The sequence below is a fragment of the Taudactylus pleione genome, unplaced genomic scaffold (genome assembly GCF_031769625.1).
Source record: "Taudactylus pleione unplaced genomic scaffold, aTauple2 ptg000136l, whole genome shotgun sequence".
Lineage (NCBI taxonomy): Eukaryota > Metazoa > Chordata > Amphibia > Anura > Myobatrachidae > Taudactylus > Taudactylus pleione.
Genome location: NW_028284538.1, coordinates 4,204,249 through 4,222,929, shown reverse-complemented (window position 1 = coordinate 4,222,929; position 18,681 = coordinate 4,204,249). Strand labels below are relative to the sequence as shown.

Sequence of the window (18,681 nt, the reverse complement as noted above, 5' to 3'; positions counted from 1 at the left end):
CCTAAAGCTCAACATGTACAAAACAGAGCTGAGATTTCCTTCATCAACAATAACACCCAATTTCCTCATTCTCCAAAATTCACTTCCTTGTTATAATAACCCTTGGTTCTGCCCTATACGTTACTCTACACATTAGTACACAAAGCATAACATAACCAACCATGAGAAACTGTCAGAATTCACTTTTCAGGGTGAATCATGATTTTGGGCAAATAGTTTTATTGGCAAGTCATTATATGATGTTTATACAGCCTTTTACACTGTGACTTTGTACAAATAGCACAGGTTTTGAAAAATAACATTAAAATTAATGGTATGAGATCAATTTGCTCAGCATTCTGATTATTTTTATTGTGATCTATGTGAACTCATTTGTCAGCTCAAAACACTAGTATATGTAGAAATACAACATTTGGGAAATCATTACAATCATCTCAAACTCAAGCAAGAAGTTATATATTTTTAATTCTACAAACATCATTTTCAGCAGAATAATTGCAAAACAATAGCCTGATCCAGAGTTTAGAGTTGGACACAAATCATGTTGCATCATATATATATATATATATATAAATTTATTTTTAGAAGTGGGACTCGAAAGCCTGTTTGAAGTTTAGTAGAGAGATGGAGAGTCTGACAGAGAGCGGGATTGAATTCCAAAGGTGTGGAGCAGCACAATCTTGGAGATGGGAGTAAGTAATCAGTTGGCAGGAGAGGCGATATGTGTTTGTGGAGCGAAGTGTGCGGGCGGGAGTGTGAAAGGAGATGAGGTCAGAGATGTAAATAGAAGTTGATTGTGTGAGGGCTTTGTAAGCGAGTGTGAGAAGTTTGAATTGGGTTCTGAAGGTGAAGGGGAGCCAGTGTAGGGCTTGTAGAAAGAGGGGAGGCAGATGTAGTTCATTTGGAGAGGAAGATGAGTCGAACAGCAGCATTTGAGGAGATTATAGTGGAGAGAGATGGGAGGTAGGGATGCCAGAAAGTAGGAGGTTACAGTAGTTCAATCTGGAGATGAACAGTGAGTGGATGAGGGTCTTACTTGCCTCCAGGGTGAGAAAGGGTCTGATCCTGGAGATATTTCTGAGATGCAGACTGCAGGACTGTGAGATGTACTGAATGTGTGGTTTGAAGAAGAGGGAGAAGTCAAGGATAACTCCAAGACAGCGCACTTGGGGTCTAGTGGAGATACTTGTGCCATTAATAGATAATGAAATTGTGGGAAGTGAGGTTATGTGGGAGGGTGGTAAGATGATAAGCTCAGTCTTAGACATGTTAAGTTTAAGAAAGAGCTGGGACATCCTGGAAACAATAGCAGAAAGAAAGTTGGAGATACGAGTGAGGAGAGAGTGGGGTAGGTCAGAGGCAGAGAGGTAGAACTGAGTGTCATCAGCATAGAGATGATATATAAGCCCAAAAGAGCTGATGATCTCACCTATGTAGGGAGAATAGGAGACGTCAAGAATAGGATCTTGGTAGACACCTACCGGTAGTGGAAGTGGAGGAGATGGAGAAAAAAATGGTCAGAGATAGGAGGACAGCCAGGAGAGGGCAGTATCATGCAGACCAAAGGATTTACAAAAGAAGAGGGTGGCCCACAGTGTCGAAAGCAGCATAGTGGTTGAGTAGAATAAGCAGAGAGGAGTGGCCCTTGGATTTGGCAACAAGTTTCTGTGGAGTGGAGAGTACAAAAGCCAGACTATAATGGGTCAAGAAAGGAGTGGTAGGAGAGAAAGGCAGAAAGGTGGTTGTAGTCTATCTGCTCAAGGAGTTTGGAGGAAAATGGGAGGAGAGAGATTGGGTGGTAGTTGGAGAGAGTGTAAGGACCAGTGGTGGGTATGCTAAGAATTGGGAGACATGGGCATGCTTGAAAGCAGGGCAGTCAGTGCCTGACGAGAGGAAGATATTGAAGAGTTGGGCAAGATGGAAACAGTCAACAGGAGAGGTTGTGAAGGAGGTGGAAGGTGATAGGATTAAAAAGGAGGTGTAAGGGGGAGGACCAGATGTGGGCCATGACTTCATCTCCAGATACTGGGGAGAGAGAAATCCATGTTGGTAGGATGGAAGGGAAGGGGTAGGTTGGAAAAGAAAGAAATGGGGTGTTGTGGGTATGGTGAAATTTGATGTCCTCGCGGACAGAGAGAGGTTGGAGGTGTACAGTAACTTTGCTTATCATATAGTCCTGTAGCAAGTTCCTGAGTTGATGACACGTGTATATTTTAAGATGTATATAGCTTAAAATATCGCTATAGAAACGTAAGTGTTTGGCTGCATTTGTGTCTGTGTCCAAAGTTGCAGTTTAATGTATAACTCTAAATCGGGCTATAAATTAGTCATTTGCGTAGTGATTTTTCAATCAATTATAATAAATCATTACAAAATCACTGGGTATACAGGTTTAACTTTCATTTTTGATTACTGTATCTACACACAGGGATAGCAGACATTTTGTGGGATAAACCATAATACAGCCTGCAAGGGCCCAGCTACATCACTGAGACACACCATGACCAATATCATCAGACATTGTTAATAGGTTGCACTGTAATAATATTGTCTACCACCTCTGTGTGCAGTTGGCAGGCTCACTTAACACAATTATGTTGTTGGTCCAGTTGTAACTTTTTCAGCTGTATACCGCGGTGGTGGTGGTTGTGCAGGTGGAGGAAATGCTGGAATTGTTGTAGACGGGTTCATGGAAACCAAACCATCAGTCTGTATCAGAAACACCTGCGAGCAGAGATGACAAATGACATCAAACCATACATTAACATTCCCATAGTAATGGAGGCGTGCTAACTGCGTACGCACCACCTCCGACCGAATGTGCCTTTTGTGCAAGCACGGCTTACCGCACGTTCTTTTTCCTCCATCCTTCATTGAAGTAGTACGTATCCATGAGTGTCCTGTCACTGAGCTTTACAGATGTGACATTGCCACCGTTGTGTTACTACTGCTTATTACTGTTTCACGACCAATTGTGGAACTGCAAGTCTAGCTGCCACCACTGCAGGTTTATTCTTATGTGCAAAGCCCAGACACAGCAAACTACCTCTGTTAACCTGCTCCTGGCTTGTTCTGTATCATACTGCATGTAGCTGAATTGTGCTACATTAGCCCTGTATTGTCTTACACCCTGTTGTTCTAGATGATTAATAAACCAAAGACCCGGCTAAGCTATTCAATGTGTGGACTGACCTCCATCACACATTATTGCCACATATATCAACAGCTATATCTTCGGTAAATAAATATATACATATATTAAGGATGATACTTTGCTAAGGCCACCATGAATAGTTTGAACATGCCCAAATTACTGGAGGATGGCATTGTCCCCTCATGTATATTGGAGCATAGTCAAATAATATTGTGGGCATGGCTATGCCACCTTGGCTGGCCTCACGTCCCAGACAGACCATGAATATGGTACTGTGTTCTCCTCTCTAGACACCACTGCATATCACAACTTTTTTTTTTAATAAAGTCTATTGTACAGTATAGAACAATACATAAATACACAGACATAGAAATGTAAAACAGAACATACAAGACAAAAAGAATGTCATCTTTTTGCTATATTTATACAATAAATTCTATATAACCAAAACTGCTGTACAGTATATTTGTTTCTTTTTTATAAAACTAGAGAGGTGCATAGTCTCCAGCCAACACCTTCATACATAACATCAAATAAATGAGTTAAAGAAACTTAGATTTAGTCCCATGTTAGAAATAAACTAAGATACCATAATGTAAAAAAGGGTAGATAGAGAAAAAAATTTTTAATAAAAAAAAGAGAATAGAAAATAGGAAAAAAGAATAAAAGAAAGAGGTAAAAAAACTATAGAAATTAAATATTATTAAAGATCATTCCTGAGTTGTTAGGCTTAGCAGGATGGGTTGTGGAAGGTCGCCAAGATCCACATCTAAACACCAGTAAAAAGGCATTAAATAGTAATAAATAAATCACTTCTAAAAGTGGAGAGGGGCAAACTACGACTCGACTCAAGTGAGTTGTCGCAGCAAAAACCAGGTTGTGTTTTCAAACCACTCTCAAAATCCGTTCCTGAGTTTGGTTCAATATATACACCCCATTTCTTTGGAAAGATGCTACCCCCTTTTCAATAGAGAATGTGGCCATGCGACGTTCATGATGAAGGACCTCTAGTAAAGCTATCTTCCATTCCCCCAATGTAGGAGTGGACCAAAAAATCCAGTGCCACAAAATAACTTGTTTTGCCACTGTAACTATAAAAGCTAGTATAGGTATCAGACGGGCTATATCATGGACTTCCTCCCAAGACGAGAAGTCTGCAAAGTGTAAGGTACTAGCCGTCATAGGTAGCCGAACATGAAAAAACACTGTCAGATAATCAAGGAGATTGCACCAGAATTTACAAATTTTTCTACAGAACCATAAGTTATGGCCTAGTGTAGTACAAGGGGAATTGCATTTAAGGCATGAACCCGTTTCATTAGTAACAAAATGTTTTCTTTGGGAAGGTGAAATGTATGTTCTATTACGTAAAATCTTTGAGGTATAGGGGAGCATTTCCCCAAGATCAGGCAGTTCTGGTATTTCAGATTGCCAAATACCCGAAATTGTGGACTACGAGGACTCATTTAACTTAATAAGATCCGGATAAAGAAAACAAATTTTAAACTTATAAGTTTGGCTAAAGGTAAAAACGTTCTGTAAAGTGGAGGTAGTATGTGTAGATCCCAGGAGGTCAGTGAGGGACTGGATGTAGTGTCGGGTTCGAAGGTACATAAAAAAGTTTGAATGAGGCAGATGAAATCGCTCTTGAAGTTGTGTGAAGGAAAGTAGTTGTCTGCCAGGGTCAAAGACATTCTTGAAGGCGTGGATTCCCTTATAGTACCAGGATTTGTAAGCCGGGTTTTCTAAGGAGGGAAGAAAAGTCAGCTTTCCCCATACAGCTATATATATATATATACAGTGTAGAAAGTGGGTCACTCTGGAGGTATCTATTAACAGCTATCCAGGCCTTATATATGACCCAAAAGAGGACATTACTACGGCATGTTTCAGGAATCTTAGTGATAGGCAAGAGAAGCAAAGCTGCTGGAGAATATGGATAAAATAGAGCTTCCTCCAGTACTGTGTTGGTAAAGTTATTCAAATGGAGAAGTCAGTCCAATATATATTGAAAAAGCGCTGTTTTTGCAAATGCTAGAATGTGAGGCATACCGTACAGGAGCAAGGCATTCGGTGTTTACCATTACTCCATATAAATTTAGAGAACAGTTGGGTGCAACGGAGAACATTCGTTTTTATTATAGTAATTGGTAACATTTGAAGTAAGTAAGTAGGGAAGACAATAAACTTAACGACCATAACCTTGCCTAGCAATGAAAGTTTTAGATCCATCCAGGCTTCCAGTTGCATCTTAAATTTTAGTTAGTATAGATGAGATAGATGGCAAGAAATATGAATCCCCAGGTATTTCAGTTTGTGTGGCGTAACTGTAAACATAATATAGAGGTGAGAGAGAAAAACAGAGTGACTGGAAGGGGCGAGAGGGAGTAATTCTTATTTAATAACATTAATTCGGTAACCAGCAACTGAAATGAGTTCTTGAATAACCTTAAAAATGGTTGGAATAGACATTGAAGGATTCGATATAAAATGGAGCATGTCATCTGCAAATAACCCCATTTTGGTCTCTACTTCTCTGACCTTAATGCCAGTAAAACCTGATGCTTGCCGAAGAGCAATGGCCAAGGGCTCCAATGTGGCAGCAAATTGTGCCCCTTTGGATGATAAAGGGAGGGGATAGGAACCTATTGGTGAATATTGGGATAGTTGGTTCACAATATAATGTTCCCAAAAGGCGAATAAAACTGCCAATAAACTCAAAACGAGCAAGCGCCTCGAACAGGTGATCCCAGGTCACCAAATCAAATGTCCGCATCTAGAGATAACAGGAAAGCAGGATCACCTGAAGGGAAGGCCACAAGGGACCAGAGAACTGCTAACACTTTTCGGATATTAGAGATGGATTTTCTGCCCCAGATAAAGCCTGTTTGGTCTAGCTGAATAATTGATAGTAGAATTACTTTCATTCTATCTGCTAAAATTTTTGTGAGCAATTTGTAAGGAGTATTAAGTAGGGAAATGGGTCTGTAGGAGGAGGGGAGGAGCGGGTCCTGACCAGGTTTTAATAGTAATTTCACCAGGGCTGAATTAAAATGTAGCGGAAGAGAATGGGAGTTAAGGATAGAAATATCACAACTTAATAACGAATAGGACATCCCACCTCTCCCTCCAATTTTATTATCAGGTTCCAAGCCCTAAGTTGGTGATTTTCAGTATAATATACTCAGAAAACATTATTACATATGATCTATGCACCACTTGCTGGCAGTAAAAACACAAGCTGATACCTGGTGACAGTCTGTCAGCCCAAAAATGCCCAGTAACAAAATATTTCCACTGTACCCCAGACAAGTCATCTCTGTATCCCCTGATGCAGGCACTTACACCAAAATTTCTGTAGTAGATTTTACTCCATCAAGTGCAGGTAATCCGTCATGCTCCTGTAGTTGATCCAGGCTTCTGTGCCATAGTACACCGGAGCTCAAATTCCAATATGTATCACAATGGTCCTCTACATTACCTAACCTTTGCAATTACCCACTTCTGCTCTCCATGGTAGTTTTGTGCGCACACAGTCTGTCCTACTGACAAAGCCCGAATTGTGGTGCCCTGGGAACTTGAGACTGCTTCAGTTGCCAGTCACGAATTAATCTGCAAATATTTGGTTTGATCAAATCCAGTCTAGACCCGAGGTCCCTACCCAGGAACAACATAGCTGAGGTTTGGTTGGTTGTGGCATGAACAGCATTCCTGTATGCAAACAAGAAATTGGAAAACTTGTGCTGTAATGTTCCCTTGCCTGTGCACATGGCACAGCCAGCTTGCTTTAAAGTTTGTATGAAATGTTCATCCAATCCATTCATAGCCGGGTGATACAGTGCAGAGGTAATGTGCTGAATTCCATTTTTCTTCATGAAGGTCCAAAACTCTTCAGCGGTAAACCAAGCCCATTATCACTGACCAACTGCTACGGTACCCCTGTTCTGGCAATAAGACTCCTCAACATCCACCATGTGTGCAGCTGCAGGAGAAGTGACTGTAAAAATTTCAGGCCATTTGGAACAGGCATCCACCACCACCAGAAACATGGACCAGCAAAGTCCATGTGAATCCACTTCCACGGGATGGATGGTCACTCCCAAGGGTGCAACAGCACTGGTGTGGGCATATTTTGGACAGATTGGCACCCGTAACACTCTCTGGCCAGATTCTTCAACTGCTGATCCAACCCTGGCCACCATACAAAACTCCTGGTCCATGCCTTTATTTTGACTACATCTAAGTGGCCCTCATGTAGTTTTTCCAAGACTGTTGTTCACAGTTTAACAGACACGATGATCCACAACCCCCAGAGGAGGCAGCCGGAATCAACTGTCAACTCATGCCTCCGAAGTAAGGGTCCAGCTGCCAGCGCAGTGGCGCAACCCACCCTTTTTGTGTTGTGAGTACTTCAGCAAAGATGGGGACCAGTCTCATGTCTGATCAAATTTGAAGTTCTAGGAAGACATTTCACTTGCGTCATTGTGAAAACATCCCAAGACTCCTCGGTTTTCTGTGTCAATGGGGTTGTCTATAAAGGCAATCAAGACAAACCATCTTCATTAGCATGTTGTGCAGTCTTCTTAAATTCTATAGTCTAGCAATGTCCACCTAAGAACAGGGCCCAGCGCTGCATCCTTGCCGTCGCAGTGACGGGAATACTCTTCCGAGGGTTAAAGATAGACAAGAGCGGTTGTTGGTCAGTTATAAGTGTGAATTGCTTTCCATATAAATATTGATTTAACCGTTTTACACCCCCAAACCTGGCTTAAGGCTTCCCTGTCAATCTGTGCATACTGTAGGTACGTTCAGCCTTGGATAGGTCCCGAGATGCGAAGTCGATTGGGCGTTCCTGGCCATCTGGCATAGTATGTGACATAACAGCTCCAATGCTGTAAGCTGAGGCATCACAGGCGAGGGGTCGTAATGCGTTAATATTTTGTCTGACATAATCAAGTCCTTTGCCTGTGTAAAAGCACACTCACAGTCCTTTGAATATAGCCATTTTTGACCCTGCTGGAGCAACTAATGTAATGGATGCAGAACTGTTGCTAAGTTAGGCAAAAATCTGTGGTAATAGTTAATGGTATGCAATCGGGAAGCCGGCGCACGTAATCCCGACAGCCGGCTTCCCGACTGCTTTATCCCGGCAAGGGTTAAATCACAGGCATCTAATTCTAGATGCCTGTCATTTTACCATCGCTGGGAGACTGGTGCCCGGCATCCCGATCGAAGTGATGCCGGGCGCCGCTGCGGACAGCCACGGGGGGGAGGGTTAGGGCTCCCAGGGGCTACTTAGGGTTAGACATCCCCCCGGGAGGTTAGAGTTAGGCTAGGAGGAGGGAGGGTTAGGGTTAGGCACCCCCGGGGGGGACTTCGGGTTAGGCACCCCCCCCGGGGGACTTATGTTTAGGCGGTGGGGAAGGGGGGGTTAGGTTTAGGAACTTAGAGGGGAGATTAGAGTTAGGCACTGGGGGAAGGTTAGGGTTAGGCACCCCTAAGAAGGGTTAGGGGGATTAAGTTAGGTTAGTTCATACTTACCTGGGGACGATCAGGATTTTCAGCCGTGTCGGCCTGCCGCTGTCGGGATTCGTATGTATTCCTAGTTAATGAACCCCAAGAAGGAGTGAAGCTAGTATACATATCTTTTAGCGGGGAGCCTTTAACACAGCTTCCATTTTTACCTGACATTTGTGCAGTCCATTGGCATCAATAGTGTACCCATAGTATGCAACAGAGGCCATGATAAACTCACACTAGTCTCTTCTGGCTCTTAGCTCATATTATTCAAGCTGCTGCAACACCAGATTCAGGTTTAAAGGTATTCTGCATCAGATGAGCCTATCACAGTAATGTCATCTAGATCGCAAAACTCTCATTAGGAATCCCACACTCCAGACTATCTCTCAGAGCTTCGTTCAGGCCTTCTCCAAACTGACAGTGCTCTGACAGTCTTTTTAGTTCTGCCACATATACAGCCACTGACTCCCCATCATCCTGGTTCCGTTTATAGAATCTGAACCGTTCTGCTATCAGGAGAGGCTTAGGATACAGATGAACTTGTAAAATCTTAACACAATCGGTAAAAGACTTTGCAGCAGGTTTCTCAGGGGTTGTTTTAAACTGCAGAGAAGACTATAGGCTTTTCCCCTTATAGCACTTACTGTAATAGGACTGGCACTTGTTTCTCTTCAGCAACATTATTTGCAACAAAATACTGTTCCAGTCATTCTGTATACAGGAGCCAATCATCCTTTTCTATGTCAAAGTCACTTAATGTGCCTATGTGCATCGCCATGACAGCAGGTCCTTGCAGCTGAATAGAGTGCAAAGTGATTCTCTCACAAATGCTGCCACTCCGCTTCCCTACTGATCTGGGAGATGTGGCCTGGGTTCATCGCCAATTGCTGTGTCTGTGTATGTGCTCAATCATACAGACATATATGGATATCGGGAGCTGTGGTCAGCATGCTCTCAACATCTTTACTAAGCTGGGGACAAAACCTAAAGCAACACATTTTGCAGCAGTAGCTGTCAAGCAGTACAGTGAAATAACACAGTGGTGAGACATGGTACTGCAGGCATTAAACAACATGAATCAGGCAAAGTCAGATTCCCATGTACAACAACATCCATCTTTCTCTTACCTGGGGAATAGTTTGTGGTACATGTGATAGAGAACGACATCCACAAATGGAGATAGAGAGGGACACAGAGAACAGCAGCAGATTTATCACAAGGAGAAGAGATTCAACAACATATCCACCGATCTGTGAACACAAAGCCAAAACAGATAATATTTAAATATTTAAATAACAATGATGCTTATTGGTCAAGCTGTAATTCATGCTACAGTTATAATTTACAGTCAAACACCATGTAATCCTTGTGGTGTCCTGAGCCATCACAAACAGTATACACTATATAGTATGATTTAAATTTTGTTGGACTGCGCTCTTCTGTGTAGGCAGGCGGAAAGGTGTGTTGTATTGATGGTGTTGGTGTGGGAAGTTCTGGGATGTGGGAAGTGCTGCACCTTTTTGCAGGAGTACCGGGTCTTGTTATGGATAACTTGAAAGAGAGGAGAAAGGTGCGTTCTTCCTGTGATGATGGGGGTGTGGTATGTCTTGGTGTTGAGAATGTGGTAGGTGATTGTGGTGGGTGGCGCGAGTGAATGTAAAACCAGACAAATTGAAGGGGGCCAAATCTTTTATTGAAGCAGTCACAATGCTACTCCTATTTTGATTCCGGGGTCAGAATAGGATGGTGTGGGGGGGAGATGGTGGGGTGTGGATGAGACTCTGGGTGGGGAGGTGGGTTGGACCCTTTCAGGGGGCTCCTTGCTGTGCAGTTCAGTGACTGGCATGTCTCCCCTGCTGGACCTTTGGTCGACAGTCTTTAGAGTCCCTGGTGTTGTGCTTGGGGGGATGAAAGTCAGGTAAGTGTACCCAGGCGGTGTCCCACACAATGGTTATATGTCCCAAAGTACTTACCTACCGGTAGGGTTTTGGGTTCGTGGGTAATGGTGTTGCAGAGGTGGGTGTTGCACTGTTGATGCTTTGATGTGCTTTGCTGGTGGGTCATTGAACCGGGGGGGGGGCAGTTACTGGACCAGAGGGTCGTGGTGATGTTCAGCGTGTGTTTTTTGTCCTCAAACTGCCCCAAGTTATTACCAATGACCCCTGGTTTACTGAATGTTGCCATCATAGAGCACAGGAATAATCATTGTTAAACCTGAAACTCACACAGGGGTTTATTTACTAAGCAGTGTTAGGACACAGAGTGAAAAGTGATAAGGTGCCAGCCAATCAGCTCCTAACTGTCATTTTTCAAACACAGCCTGTGAGATGACAGTTGGGAGCTGATTTACCTGGCACCTTATCACTTTTCACTCTGTGTCCTAACACTGCTTAGTAAATAGACACCTTAAACCCTTTGGTCAGATAAACAATGAAGCCCCCATGGATAATTATGTTACGCTTTTGTTAGGTTACAAAAATTGTGCAATGGAATGTCTGAGAGCCTTTGGATGTGTCACCCAGGCATCTATAAATGGAAGGGATATATGGAAAACCTACCCCATCTGCATCAGTCTCTATAAATCATTTCTATCATCACCTTTGAGAATGATTTCAGCTAGTGGTGACCAGAATACTAAAGAGTAACAGTGTGAGTGACAATGTGAGGGATGTGTCTGACACTCGCACTGTGGCTGCAGAAGCAAGTGTAAGTAATGGGAAGACTCACTACTAATTTCTCTTGTGCAGTCTAAGGGCCTGATTCAGAGATGTACAGTATGCTAATGCTTCCGTGTCTGTGCAAAAATGCGCAAATATCGCAGACGTCTAGCCTTTGCAAATGTAGGCATCTGTATGCAAAGACGATAGTCGGTCTTCCGAGTAGCCCTTTGGTTGTGCAGAATGGCAGCATGTACTATGATGCCAGAGCCATTTTTATTGCATTAGGGATTGCAGGCATTTTGCCACCACTCCCCCCACTACTTCTCCCAAATGCTTCCAGTCTGTCAAGCACACTGCAGATAAATAGTGGCTGCGAGCGACAATGGTAATTTACCTTTACACCTGCGCAGTGTAATTTATATGAATGAGTAGTTTACCAATAATCGCTCAAATGCATACATATTGGCAATGTGTACATCTATGAATCACTCCCTAAGCCCCTGTTATGGTAAATTTATTCCACTTACTTTCTAGGTAAAGAGAATAACATAGGGGTATAGATGGATCATTTATCCCCAAAAATGTGATAATCTCCCACTTATTTGCCTGTAAACCAGCAGGAATACTTTCTTGCTGGGACAGATCTTCCGATATAGAGCTGTCCTGGGGATGCATAGTCTTCCGGGATTATGCTCTGGGGGTTAAAACCACAAGTAAAAGATAGTGATTCTTCAGATGCCTCTTCAGGGATTTTTGCAAAAAGAAAATGGATCTAATGATGCATTAGCAAGCGGGCATGATATGTGCGACCAGATCGCAGCATCCTAGAAATCTATGGGGACTACTGTGCCACAAGGCTGATGCAGATATCTGCTGCGCTCCCTATTTATACATATAGGGAGCCATATGAATTGGGAACAAGTGAATCTTTCTGGAGCTTGCTGCATACCAGCTCATTGCAGCCACATTGCCTACTATGAGGACTGTAGTGCCGGTGGGCCACATCAGATATCCTCCGATATCCACTGAGGACCACTTTTATGCATATAAGGTTTGCAGCAAACCTCAGAAGATGGCAGTTTTTTGTGACTGCATTCTTAGGTTTGACACATCCCACCCTGAGTGTCAGATGGATAAACTTGGAATTGGCTAAAGAAACAGGTAGACGTAATGTACTGGTTCCCTGTATGATAGTTTACAATGTTACAGTGTGATAAATTACCATTCCTTTTGAAGTGCTATACTATAGTGGGTGAAGGTTTGTACTAAATAAAGAATGGCATCCGGCATTATTATTATCGCTACTAGCACCCACCCCATGCCGGGCACAAATAATCTGTCTGAAACAGGCATCCCATCTCCATCAGCATGCTGAGACAGAACTTGGAGGTCAGTCTACATGTACTCAACACTTCCATGTCACTCCTAAGAGATGAATCTGTTAATTACATCTGCTTGAATACCAGCCAGTTGCCGCCCCAGAAACATCCATTTCACATTAGACCCTCTGAGCTACCGTACCTGCTAGTGCAGATGCATGGTGAGATACATACTCAGACCTCATTTCTGATGCCTGCGCAGCCGGTGGAAAATCATAAAATACATCCATTTTTGAGGATGCAACCAACTCAGTATCAGGCCTTTGGTATGGAAGTCACTGTTGGGTAATTCTGGTTACAAACTGTACTTGGCACAAGCAATTAGCCTGTACATGTCCTGGTATTGTGGAACCTGCTTTCTCTCTCTGTCAAGTTCATATGTATGTTGCATGGCATGCAAATATAGCATACCATCAGAAGAAAAGCATACTGAGAGCTAATGAGTCCTCCTTTGCTTTTGACCCCATAACTATATCAGACATTGGATAAAGCACTGTTATTTGGCATCACTAACACCCTGGTGGAGATGTATCTAACATTGGAGAGAGATAAAGGGGTCTATTTACTAAGCCTTGGATGGGGATAAAGTGGACAGAGATAAAGTACCAGCCAACCAGCTCCTAACTGTCATTTTTCAAACACAGCCTGTGACATGGCAGTTAGGAGCTGATTGGCTGGTACTTTATCTCCATTCACTTTATCCCCATCCAAGGCTTAGTAAATAGACCCCTTACCATCAACCAATCAGCTTCTGTCATTTTACAGGCTGTCCTAGAAAAATGACAGTAATTATTATTATTATCCTTATTTATATGGCACTACAAGGGGTCCTTAGCGCCCAACAGAGTACATTAACAGAAACAGTATGAACAAAACAAGAAAAAAATTACATACACCTGCAACGCGCTTTCCCATTTTGGCGACGCCGATCGGATCCGCCAATCAGCGTTAAAAAACGCTAATTGGTGGACATTGATGATTGCCAATCCATCTTGGAATAGGGGAAATTCAACATGCTAAAAATCTGCTGAAAAAGATAAGAAACACGTTTAAGCGTGCTTCCATTTTGTTGTTCCAATGCTAAAAAGTAAAACTAGTATGTACAGTATGAGGCATTGTCTCTGAATGAAAGAGGGCCCCAGAGCTTTAGGTTTCCAGTTAGAAATATGTTCATACAAAATGGACTCATGATTGCTAATTAAAACTAGAAGAGATATATGGTTATATACAATCATTAGGGGTGAGCGGGTTCTGATTTCTGAAATCCGAACCCCCCCGACCCCCCCCCCCCCGATCCGAGGCCGATCCGAGTCAGGCTCGACTTTTCCCGCCTGACTCGGATCTGAAATGGAGGCAAAACGTCATCATCCCGCCTTCCGGGTCTCGCGGGTTTTGGATCCTATATAAGGTACCCGCATCGGCGCCATTTTCTCACTCGGCTGTGGACAGTGAAAAGGGAGGGTGGGAGTTAGGGCTGGCTGGGCTGTGTAGTGTAGTGTAGTGTTGTAGTGTAGTGTAGTGTAGTGTAGTGCAGTGTAGTGTTGTGCTGTGCTGTGCTGCTGTCCATAGGGGCTGTGTCCACTACTTCAAAGTCCATAGGGGCTGGCTGGACTGTGTTGTGCAGTCAGTTGTCCATAGGGGCTGTGTCCACTCCAAAGTCTTGTGCAGTGTCCCAGTCCTAAAGGGGTGCTGTAGTGTTGTCCAGGGGGTACTCTGTCCGTCAGGGGTGCTCCCCCCAAGTGCTAAAAAAAAAATATTTTTTCTGTGTTTGTGAATTGTGTGCGCAGTAGCCGCACGTGCATCAACAAAGTAGTGCCAAGCGTGCGCCTGAGTCATAAGTAAAGGGCCGGCTGGCTTGTCCGTTAAAGGGTGCTGTAACCCCCAAAGTACACTCCAAACAAAATAAAAAAATATTTTCTGCGTTTGTGAATTGTGTGCGCAGTAGTCGCACGTGTATCAACAAAGTAGTGCCAAGCGTGCGCCTGTGTCCCATAAATAAAGGGCCGGCTGGATTGACCGCTAAAGGGTGCTGTAACCCCCAAAGGGCACTCCAAACAAAATAAAAAAAAAATTTCTGTGTTTGTGAATTGTGTGCACTGTGGCTGCACGTGCATCAACGAAGGAGCAGCGCCAAGCGGTGTGCCTGTGTCCCATAAGTAAAAGGCTGGCTGGCTTGTCCGTTAAAGGGTGCTGTAACCCCCAAAGGGCACTCCAAACCAAATAAAAAAATATTTTCTGTGTTTGTGAATTGTGTGCACTGTGACTGCACGTGCATCAACTAAGGAGCAACGCCAAGCGTGCGCCTGTGTCCCATAAGTAAAGAGCCGGCTGGATCATTTCTTAAAGGGTGGTGTAACCCACAAAGTGCACTACTCTCCAGCAAAAATAAAAAAATATTTTCTGTGTTTGTGTGCGCCTTAGCCGCACGTATATATATCAATATAACATAAATGGAGGACCAAACTTTCTCCGATAAAAATAAAATAGGGAAAGATCAAGAACCACTTCCTCCTAGTGCTGAAGCTGCTGCCACTAGTCATGACATAGACGATAACATGCCATCAACGTCGTCTGCCAAGGTCGATGCCCAATGTCATAGTAGAGGGCACATACAATCCCAAATGACAAAGTTCAGGAAAATGACCTTGAAAAAAACATTTAAATCATCTGAAGAGAAACGTAAACTTGCCAATATGCCATTTACGACACGGAGTGGCAAGGAATGGCTAAGGTCTTTCCCTATGTTCATGACTAGTGGTTCAGCTTCACATGACGATGGAAGCCCTCCTCCCGCTAAAAAAATCAAACAAGTTAAGCTGGCAAAAGCACAGCGAAGAACTGTGCGTTCTAAGAAGATATCACAAATCCCCAAGGAGAGTCCAAGTGTGGTGGCGGTTGCGATGCCTGACCTTCCCAGCACTGGACGGGAAGAGGTGGCTCTTTCCACCATTTGCACGCCCCCTGCAAGTGCTGAAAGGAGCACCCACAGTCCACTTGCTGATATGCAAATTGAAGATGTCACTGTTGAAGTACAACAGGATGAGGATACTGGTGTAGGTGGCACTGAGGAGGAAGTTGGCGAGGAGGATTCTGATGGTAATGTGGTTTGTTTAAATCAGGCTCCGGGGGAGACAGTTGTTGTCCGTGGGATGAAAAAGCCCATCACGGTGATGCCTGGGCAAAAGACCAAACATTCCACCTCTTTGGTCTGGCAATATTTCTATCCAAATCCGGACAACAACTGTCTTGCCATATGTACCATATGTAAAGGTGAAATAAGTAGGGGTAGGGACGTTAACCACCTAGGAACATCCTCCCTTATACGGCACCTGCAGCGCGTTCATAAAAAGTTACTGTCAAGTTCAGAAACTTTGGCTAAGACCGTAAGCAGTCCAGGGACACCTAAATCCCCTTTTCCTGTTTTATTCAAGGAATCGGTGGATGAGGAGGATGAGGACGACATCTTGCCTCCGTAGAGCCAGTTTGTGCAGGGACACATTAATTGCCAGCTTGTTTTGTGGGGGCCCAAACGAACCAATCATTTCAGCCACAGTCATGTGGCAGACCCTGGCGCTGAAATGATTGGTTTGTTAAAGTGTGCATGTCCTATTTATACAACATAAGGGTGGGTGGGAGGGCCCAAGGACAATTCCATCTTGCACCTCTTTTTTTTCTTTGCAGTATGTACTGTTTGGGGCCTAGTTTTTCAAACTGCCATCCTGTCTGCCACTGCAGTGTCACTCCTAGATGGGTCACGTGTTTGTGCCGCCCACTCATGTCGCTTAGCATAGTCATCCAGCTACCTTGGTGCAATCTTTTGGCCATAAAAACAATATTGTGAGGTGTTCAGAATAGACTGGAAATTAGTGGAAATGAAGGTTATTGAGTTTAATAATAGCATAGGAGCAGAAAAACCCACAAATTCTGTGATTTAAGCTGTTTTTATGCTTTTTTTCAAAAAAATACAGATCCAAAACACAAAACCCAGAACCCAAAACACGGAAGGGTGGTTTTGGCAAAACCAATCCAGATCCAAAACACGAAGAAAGATCCAGATCCAAAACCAAAACACGAAAAGTGGCCGGTGCACACCCCTAGCAATCATTGTATTTACTTTTGATAAATGCGTCTACTGAGAACAGTGAAGAAGAGATACAAGTGGAATCTTTTATGATGTGTCAAAGAAAATGTAATGATGCTAACATTCGCTTATTAATAAGTTAGACAATACTGCTACCTACTGACGATGTATGTAATGCTTGAAAAATGCTAAATACATATTAATATATATATATATTTAAAATAGCAGATAAGCAAATTTTGGCACATGTGCAGTGTGATTTTCTTTGTCTCTATGCAAATCAGAGTGCTATAAAATAGTATGTCTGTACAGAACAAAGAGTGATTTTGGTAATACAAGTTAGTTATTGAGCTATCGTTCTCCTACCGTAATGCATGCCTAAGAGATGACTGAATGACTGACAGCTTGATATGAACAGTGGAGGACAGGGGGTCTGTTAAGATCCACTCTGTCACTGCCACTTACAGATTCTGATCATTTTGTGATCAGAATCAGGTAATCAAGACTGTCCAACATGTTGGCTTTTTCCCATCCCCTGACCCCGGAAGAATGGGGAATTACCCTGATACAGTCTAGATGTATGGGCCCTATCATAGTACAAAACATAGCAGAACATGGACAACATTTATAATCATTGCTGCAGCAGCTGTCATAGTACCTAAATGAGCAGCGGGGTGGGCAAACCCAAAGGTTTGGTGCTGTTTTCGGCAGGGGGAGGAGATGATGGCACTGTATAAGTGAGGGAAAGAAAAGCAGCTAGAAGCTGATTGGTTGGTATTTTATCTCTCTCCACTTTATCACTCTCCAAGCTTTGATAAATCTCCCTCAAATCCAGACCATTTTGATGTATTATAGAAGATGCATACATTAACATTCTAATTATTTTCCTTTATATTTCCTCAAATAATGAAAGTATATATTTTAATATGTTTCTAAATATATGCAAGGGATGTAGTCAGGACACTGATGGTCGAAATACCAACAGCCGGCTTCTCGACTGTCAAATCCCGGCATGGGACTAATGATAGGCGTCGAAATCCTGATGGCTATCATTATCCACCCACCGAAATCCTGATGCCCGGCATACTGAACGAAGGTAAGCCGGGCATCGAGAGCAGACAGCCGCAGGAGTGGAGGGTTAGGTTTAGGGGCTCCCGTGGGGACTTAGGGTTAGGCACCCCCTTGGGAGGGTTAGGGTTAGGCTAGGGAAAGGGGGTTTAGGGCTAGGCACCCCCGGGTGGAGGTTAGGGTTAGGCACCCCCCGAGTGGAGGTTAGGTTTAGGGTGCGGGGAGGGGGTTAGATTTAGGCACCCCTGGGGGTTGGTTAGGGTTAGCACTAGTGGGGGAGGTTAGGGTTAGGCACCCCTAAGGGAGAGTTAGGGGGGGGGGAAGGGGGAGGGTTAGTATATTTACCTGCACTGTCGGGATCTTCACCCATCGGGATTTTGACCGCCGGATCACACCCACCACTTGTAGGCAATCAATAATATAAAACATGTCTGATCACATGCAAACACCCTCCAGATATTAAATATACATTCTACATACTGTAATATAATCTACTGTATGATTACCAGTATTTTGAAGGATAATACAGTAGTACCTGATTAAAGAGCACAGTATTACTTCATTCCTTAGGTTGTGGTCAATAAACATTTAAACTTACAAGTTGTCCCTGGCATCTGTTGTAGTCATAATTATCATAATAATTATTGTTATAATAATAGTAGTTGTAATAATAACAGCGAATTATTGCTAGATCAACGCTGTGTAGGATGAAGGCAACAAGGCTGATAATTGCACTAATGATGTTCAAGGAGAGGGATCCTTTTAGCTGTACAAAGAAAAAGGGAAAATCAATGTGTTACGTAAATATACATTACATTA

General features: G+C 43.2%; 1 protein-coding gene across 2 annotated transcripts in view; it reads right to left on the bottom strand.

Moving 5' to 3' along the window:
- Positions 1–202: 202 nt before the first annotated feature.
- Positions 203–18,681, bottom strand: part of LOC148522927 (membrane-spanning 4-domains subfamily A member 4A-like) — a 72,148-nt gene continuing 53,669 nt past the window's right edge. For both annotated transcript variants that reach the window (XM_088473518.1, XM_088473519.1), the window contains 3 exons: positions 18,461–18,628; positions 9,802–9,924; positions 203–2,724 (listed from right to left, as the gene is read on the bottom strand). In XM_088473518.1, the coding sequence (XP_088329644.1) occupies positions 2,593–2,724; positions 9,802–9,924; positions 18,461–18,628 (423 nt within the window). In that variant the 3' untranslated portion in view covers positions 203–2,592. The remainder of the gene's footprint in view (positions 2,725–9,801; positions 9,925–18,460; positions 18,629–18,681) is intronic.